Here is an 8,560-nt window from a genome sequence, read left to right as displayed (position 1 = left end):
GGGTTTCGATACCCGTGGTGGGCAGAGCACAGATAGCCCATTGTGTAGCTTCGTGCGTAACTTCAAACAAACAATTGAAGAAAAAATTAATGTTCACGTTCTATTATAGTACCTGAAGATGTTATGTTATGTAAATGTTCAACTTAGAAATGTTGTTTTTAGTGCCTTTTAACTAAACAATTTTTCATGTCGTGTATTAAATCATTAATACTTTTTCGTTTACTTTCATAAACAACTAACTACATAGCCGCTTACAGTTTTTAGATAGGGTACAACATACTTTCTGTGTCAGTTTTCATGTAACAATGGTAATATGATTTTGAAAATATAGCCGTCAAATGAAAAGTTTTATCATTATGTTTAAGCAAATAAATAAACAAAATCAGTCTTTCAGTATACATATACGATCTAAACTAAAAACTCCCTCCTCATTTTCATGTTCATTTACTCATACTTAATTTTAGTGTTGACATGCTAGGTAAATAGAGTAGCCAAGGAAGACAAATTTAGCAAGTTCTTTTATTTTAGTTAGAGTTTTCTTAGTTTTTTAAAATGATTTGTCTGTTTTGTTGTTTAAGCACAAAACAACACAAATGGTCTATCTGTGCTGTGCCGCAGCGGTTATCGAAACCCAATTTTTAACGTCATAAGCTCTTAGACTTACCGCTGAAACACCGAGAAGCTTACTGAACGAACCATGTACTTTATCACGTCCAATCACTGACTGTTTTATAGTACTTTGTATTAATTACTACGACCACTAAGTAGCTCTATTTTTATTTCTGGTTTGACTAGTTCAATAATAAAAAGAAGGAAAAAAAAACGTACTTGTTTTGTTAACAGAAATCTGTGTTTACAAGCTTTCATACTTACAGTAGCCAGTCCACAGCGACAATCATAGAGATGTCCTTTGTGGGAAGTCCAACTGCAGATAGAACCAATAACATGGTAACCAGTCCAGCACTGGGGACACTGGCTGCTCCTATACTGGCTGCCGTGGCTGTAAGGCTATAGGAAACATACAAATATATACACATATATAAATGCAACAATCGTGGTTAAGAACCACAGCAAAATATATATCGTTTCATTGATAATGATGAACCAAACACATTTCAGGGCAAGTTGAATTTAGGACTGAATCGCGATAATCAATAGGAAAAGCAGAATTCAATAATAAATAGGAGAATGACGAGGGATTAAACTTATGCGTCCTGGTCGTTCTTAGCATCTAACATTTGTATACTTTTTACTAATTTTGAAAAAAAAACAGACTGAAAAAAGGGTGAATACTTTTTATAACAACTGAAATAGATTACTTTCTAATACGTGTGACCATTAGAGATCTAACGTCTGAATGGATAAGTTATTTAAATTTAGATGGAAACATATACAGACAAACATATGGAGACAAAAATGGGTTTTTGAAACATCAAACTTTTTAAGCAAATATTTGATGGTTCATTCAACTTACGGTTCTGCTTGTTTTAACTGGAACATGTCAAGTACATGTCTTGTAAATTACTCGCAAAAATTCACGGAAAACAACAACTTCAAACAGATTACATCGTGTTTGGAACAATCATTTACACGTTCTTATCAATTTTCATGTAAATCCATACAACCAGTTGAGACAGTCCCCCAAAACCTCTTGATCCTCCACTAGAGGGGCCCAGGGTGAAAATTTCAAAAATTTCAACGAACATACTTATTTTGAGCAAACCCTCACATGTCCATGATGCCAATTTTCATGTCAATGTATTACTCCAGTCTTAATAGTTCCCCAAACCCATTTGATCTCCATAAAGTGGAGGAGAGTCAATTTTGAAATTTTCCAAGAATTTGAACTTATACCATTACTTGGAAATGTCCCTTATTGTTAATATATATTTTCAAGTAAATCGATCCACTCAAACCTCACAATCTCAAAAATCCCCTCGCATTATTTTTTTGGGGGTACCCTAACATCTCGAATATTTTCCTTCCATTTCATATCCTATTAAAAAAAAGCAAATAATTTTGTTGAAAATTGTGGAATCACTTTAAAAATCAAGTAAACACAGGTACCTACATTGGTACAACAGAGAATTACTACATGCATGACTTATCACATGACAAGGTATTGACACAAGTTAGTAGCATTAATACAATTTTACATTTCCTCAAAGATGGATTACAACACTATTTTTTATTCCGTGACAAAGAATCATGTTATTTGTCTCACAAGAGAAGTTTTATCTGTCAGTTTCACACAAAACAGAATATTTTAGATGTACAAATATCATGCATGTATGAAGTTGAAAGAGCTCTTCACCTTACAGCTATCACCTGTCCAACACTCAAATATATCCCGTTCATTTGAGCAATGAATAGTGCCGCAACAGCCTCATAGAGGGCAGTACCGTCCATATTAACTGTAGCTCCTACCGGCAGAATGAAGCGAGTCACACGCTTGTCCACATTGTTGTTCTCCTCCAGACAACGAAAAGTGATAGGGAGTGTTGCAGCACTGGTAAAAAGGAAAACAAAAAGTGATCAGATTAACTTGTTACAAAGTGAGATAAATCATGCTATATACACCATGTATGAAATTACAAAAAGTATTACATCATACAAAACAAGAAAGATTGGACGACGATAAATATCACATCTTAAACACAGAGTAAAATGATATGGTAACAGGATATATCACAACACCCTAGAACACGTGATAGAAAGACATAATGACAGAAAATATCACAACATCATAAACAGAGGATAGAGTGATATGATAGTAGGAAGTATCATAACATCCAAAATGCAGGGTATAAAGAAAGGATGACAGGAACTATTACAAAATCTAAAATACACCGCTAAAAAGATAGAGGATCAGTTAAACGATTGGACGTGCATAGCAACCCCTACCCGAACACAACAGTTCTTAATGAGGAAATTTCTTTGTCTTTTCAATAATCAATACAAGTTTGTTTTGCTTCTCCTATACATACACTATGGACAAAAATATAACTATTTGCAGAGATTCCAAGTGCTTGAAAATGTAATATCGCAGTTGTAGTAGCTTCATAACATAGATCACAGTCGAAACATTAAATATTTTCCATGATTCAAGAACTAGCACAAATAATAACTCAAAATATCAAGTTAGTTTCAAAAGATCCAGAAAACCGAGCGCTTTCGAATAGTTGACTATTCTCCTTCAGAAGTTAAAAGTATTTTTCAAACTTGTATGGTAATTGAGTGAAATGTGATACACTTCGCAGATCATCCATCAAACTTATGGTAATTGAGTGAAATGTGATACACTTCGCAGATCATCCATCAAACTTATGGTAATTGAGTGAAATGTGATACACTTCCCAGATCATCCATCAAAACTTATATGATAACTGAGTGAAATGCGATACACTTCCCACAGTATAGAAGAAGCAAAACCTATAGGATATGTTCTTGCTATGCAACTCAATAAGAAAGGAATTCCACACGTTATTGTTCTTAGACGTAATTGATGTTAATGTAAAACCCTTTGAGAATGTTTAGTAATATATCAGACTAAGACAAAATACTATATGAAGAATACACAGGAAATTTCCTTCTAAATCTGGGTTTGTATTATTTTAGGTGTTACTTGAACAAATGTTTGTGCTTCTTTGTTTCATGGTAGAATATTCCTGTATCCCTGTTCATGTTCATATGGCAAGAAGGAATTTCGTCACATATTTTGGTTATACGACATGAGGCTCTGCTGGAATTCTTCTCAGATGACATAGCAAAATGTTCTTCTGTTAGCATTCTCGATCTTATGGTTAAATACCCTTTTATTACACTATTTCCAGGCGTATGTAGAATAGATCTTCTCTTTTCGGTTAACATATTTTTTTTTCACAACCTATTAAGCATATTGTATATGACAAGACAGACGACACTAACTCAAAACACGCCAAGTAACGAGTGCTTTTCGTGAGTCTCGAGAACACATTAACGATTGTTAGCCATCCATAAAATTCTACTACTACATGATTAATTTGATAAACAGTTAAACAGACGAACCACAGAAGTCAAAATAAACGTGGATAAGAAGTTGACAGATCATATATTTAATTAGGGACAAAGAAAGTATATAAGGCGTGTTGACGAGGAACCCACTTTTTATTCAAATGTACAACGTTTCGACATGCTTATGTCAGGTTGTCGAAACGTTGTACATTTGTAATAACGTTTTTTTTACTACCTATTCAAGCCGTCTCCAAACCTTAAACATATAAGATATATATATAATGAAATAAATAGCTTCAATACTAATAATTACATTAATTAGTAATATACGATTAAAATCAGCACTATAAAACAATAATGAACTTAATATAAAATATGCATTACGAAGTTTTAGCAAAATCCTCTGTAAATCCCAGTCGTCATCTTAAAGTCATAACGGATAATGTCTGTGGTAATAGCACCCATATACGTCGGGGATGTTCTATCTACCAGACAAAATCCAAACGCTAATGTTAAACTAGCCAGTAATAATGGAAAATCAAGTAAGGGTATGGATTTTGAGTACTTACACCCACAACGTCTCAACTCTTACTGCCTTTCACTGTCTGCAACCAGTTGTGGGAAGGCAGTTCCCCTTAAAAGTTTATATAATTCCTGGCAGTAGACAGTGAAAGGCAGTAAGAGTTGAGACGTTGTGGATGTAAGTACTCAAATCCATATCCTTAATTGATTTTCCATTATTACTGGCCAGTTTAAAATCAGCGTTTGGATTTTGTCTGGTAGATAGAACATCCCCGACGTATATGGGTGCTATTACCACAGACATTATCCGTTATGACTTTAAGGTGAGAACTGGGATTGACAATGGATTTTTTACTAAAATATTCTTAATGCTTATTATATATATATATATATATACATATTTATTCACGTGGACAAGAAAACTACGCAAAACGAAATATATTCACCTAGAAGCAGTACCCAAAGCAGTGATCCATGCCTGTAGCATTCCTCTGAAGAAAGTCAATGGATTCTTTCTAGTGAAGACAAAGAATATGGTAGGAAGAGTGATCACCGCGTGGATCGCGAGACCAATGATTACCGTCAGCATATACAGTCCTAGCTGTTGGGCAGTGAGGGCTAGATCTTTGATGGACATGATCTTTCCGATAATTAACGACATGATGCCGAAGGGGGAGTACCTGTGAAATCAGTCGTGATTCGTCATTAGAAAAACAATTCTTCTTACGTGGAAATAAGCAATGCTTAATCAAGTAGCAAAGCAAAAATAAAAATGTTACATTAATGTATTCAGTTAATATTACAATCAGTGCGACGTTGGAAGGATAAAACATTCACAAGTAAAGTTTAATGACACAACATTAACTTATAATAAAGCAATATTAAAGTGAACTTTCGAGCAATTGCCATTCGACAGGTTTAACGGGTTTTACTAACTTTGAGAAGTATATTCCAAAGAAACATACACACGAGTAATGTAGCTTGACATTAAACAGTGAGACTTAACAAAGAAAGCTGTGGTCAGAGTTCACAAAAGTAAAAATAAGCTATTTTAGAACGATAAAGTAAATACAGTAAAGCGAGCTAAAGCTTTAAACTTTAAAACTATTATTATTATTATCTTATTTAAAATATCTGTGAGAAATACACCACGGAGAAAAACACTCAATAATGTATTTAAAACATGAAAAAAGATGCAAAGCTAGTACATAAATAAAATACAATCATTCCCTGCTTTTAAACTAAGTGACCAATGACCAACATTATACTGAAAAGTTTACATCAACAAATTACTGCAAGCCCGACCTTCGACAACACAACAAACCGGTCAGATAATCATCATTAGGTACCTGTGGTACCTCACTGAAGCCCTTCCTTCCTCTAATGTTTTGTTTTATACCCATTGTTGAATGTAACCTCAGATAACTTGCAAAGTACGTGTGTATGTTTATCCTTTAATAATTAGAACATCTCATATGTGATTTGGTTTTGGTTTGTTTTGAAGTTCGCGCAAAGCTACACGAGGGCTATCTGCGCTAGCCGTCCCTAATTTAGCAGTGAAAGACTGGAGGGAAGGCAACTAGTCACCCACCTACCATCAACTCTTGGGCTACTCTTTTACTACATAACCATAATGACAATGGAATGAATATCAGCCATAAAAACCTGCCACATAACCAACATGACAATAGAATGAATATCAGTCATCGAAACCCACCACATAACTAACATGACAATAGAATGGATATCAGTCATCAAAACCTACCACATAACCAACATGACAATAGAATTGATATCAGCCATCAAAACCTGCCACATAATTAACATGACAGCCACCAAAATCTACCACATAACAATAGAATGGATGTCAGCCACCAAAATCTACCACATAACCAACATAACAATAGAATGGATGTCAGCCACCAAAATGTACCACATAACCATCAAGACAATAGAATGAATATCAGCAATAAAAATCTACCACATAACCATCATGATATTAGAATGAATATCAGCAATAAAAACCTTCCACATAACCATCATGATATTAGAATGACTGTCAGTTACAAAACCTACCATATGACCAACACTATAATAGAATGAATATCAGTCAACAAAACTTACCACATGTCTAATACTATAATAGAATGAATATCAGCCAACAAAACCTACCACATGTCTAACACTATAACAGAATGAATATCAGCCAACAAAACCTACCACACTGACAACACTATGATAGAATGGATACCAGAACGTACCACACAGACAACACTATGATAGAATGGATATCAGAACCTACCACATAACTAAAACTATGATAGAATGGATGTCAGAACCTACCACATAATTAACACTATGATAAAATGAATATCAAACCTACCACATAGCTAACACTATGATAGAATGGATATCAGAACCTACCACGTGACTAACACTATGATAGAATGAATATCATAACCTACCACATGACTAGCACTATGGTAGAATGAATATTAGAACCTAACACATAACTACCACTATGATAGAATGAATATCAGAACCTACCACCTGACTAACACAATGATAGAATGAATATCATAACCTACCACATGACTAACACTATGATAGAATGAATATCAGAACCTAACACATAACTAACACTATAATAGAATGGATATCAGAACCTACCACATCACTAACACTATGATATAATGAATATCATAACCTACCACGTGACTAACACTATGATAGAATGAATATCATAACCTACCACGTGACTAACACTATGATAGAATGAACATCATAACCTACCACGAGACTAACACTATGATAGAATGAACATCATAACCTACCACGTGACTAACACAATGATAGAATGAACATCATAACCTACCACGTGACTAACAGTATGATAGAATGAATACCATAACCTACCACATGACTAACACTATGATAGAATGGATATCATAATCTACCACATGACTAACACTATGATAGAATGGATATCAGAACCTACCACATAACTAACACTATGATAGAATGGATATCAGAACCTACCACATGACTAACACTATGATAGAATGAATATCATAACCTACCACATGACTAACACTATGATAGAATGGATATCAGAACCTACCACATAACTAACACTATGATAGAATGGATATCAGAACCTACCACATGACTAACACTATGATAGAGTGGATATCAGAACCTACCACATGACCAGTACGACGATTCGCATGATAATCTCGTTGAGGATTACGAAAAAGTTCACCATGATCTCCCCTTCTTCTCCCACCTGTCCACAGATTATTCCAAAAGCAATACAAAAAACGATCAGCCCTAGAAAAAAATTAAGATATTATTACATATTACACGTTAGTGTAAAATTTTAAAATGTAATTTATTAACATAGTATACTCCTACTCAGTGAACATGTATCTATTATACTATTCTTGAAATAGATCACAATATTTATAGAACGTGAAAAATCTACTTTAATTATACACAGACATCAAGTTTCAAGATAACCAAGTAACTTCGTGACTATGGTAATCCCTTAAGGGCCACGTGACCAACTTCTACTTTTGCATGTGTGGTTCTTCTCCTGGTGAGAATTGAACGTTTTATTAAAAATCTCTTTATCTTTCATAATTTTTGTATACATTAATTATTTCTATGCTAAAGTAATAATATTATATTTTCATGTAAGGTTCATTGTGTTTCCTAAGTTCATGCATGCAAGCCATACTGAACTTCAAATAAGAGAACTAATCTATTTTGTTTTTCTTGCAACATTCGCTCGTGCCTGGAGCTTTTCACGACAGACACACGGTTTGATGTGTTTGGAGCATACAGGCACAGCGAATTGTCTTTAATTTTTACTAATGATAATGAAAAAAAACAGTTTTCATGACCATTATAATAAAAATGTGAACATACAAATCAAATATAAGTTTATAGTTTAAAGCAAAAGAAAATATTTAGTTACGCTTAATATCATAATGTACACTGAGTGGTCACAAGTAAACAGACACCTAATTTTTCATCATTTAAC

General features: G+C 33.9%; 1 protein-coding gene across 2 annotated transcripts in view; it reads right to left on the bottom strand.

Annotated features, from left to right (window-relative positions):
- Positions 1-8,560, bottom strand: part of LOC106459896 (excitatory amino acid transporter-like) — a 75,835-nt gene that overhangs the window by 4,351 nt on the left and 62,924 nt on the right. For both annotated transcript variants that reach the window (XM_013919568.2, XM_022386474.1), the window contains 4 exons: positions 7,719-7,845; positions 4,962-5,195; positions 2,315-2,509; positions 874-1,008 (listed from right to left, as the gene is read on the bottom strand). In XM_013919568.2, the coding sequence (XP_013775022.1) occupies positions 874-1,008; positions 2,315-2,509; positions 4,962-5,195; positions 7,719-7,845 (691 nt within the window). The remainder of the gene's footprint in view (positions 1-873; positions 1,009-2,314; positions 2,510-4,961; positions 5,196-7,718; positions 7,846-8,560) is intronic.

This window comes from Limulus polyphemus, unplaced genomic scaffold (genome assembly GCF_000517525.1).
Source record: "Limulus polyphemus unplaced genomic scaffold, Limulus_polyphemus-2.1.2 Scaffold677, whole genome shotgun sequence".
In the NCBI taxonomy this organism is placed as follows: domain Eukaryota; kingdom Metazoa; phylum Arthropoda; class Merostomata; order Xiphosura; family Limulidae; genus Limulus; species Limulus polyphemus.
This window is presented reverse-complemented; position numbering and strand designations above follow the sequence as displayed.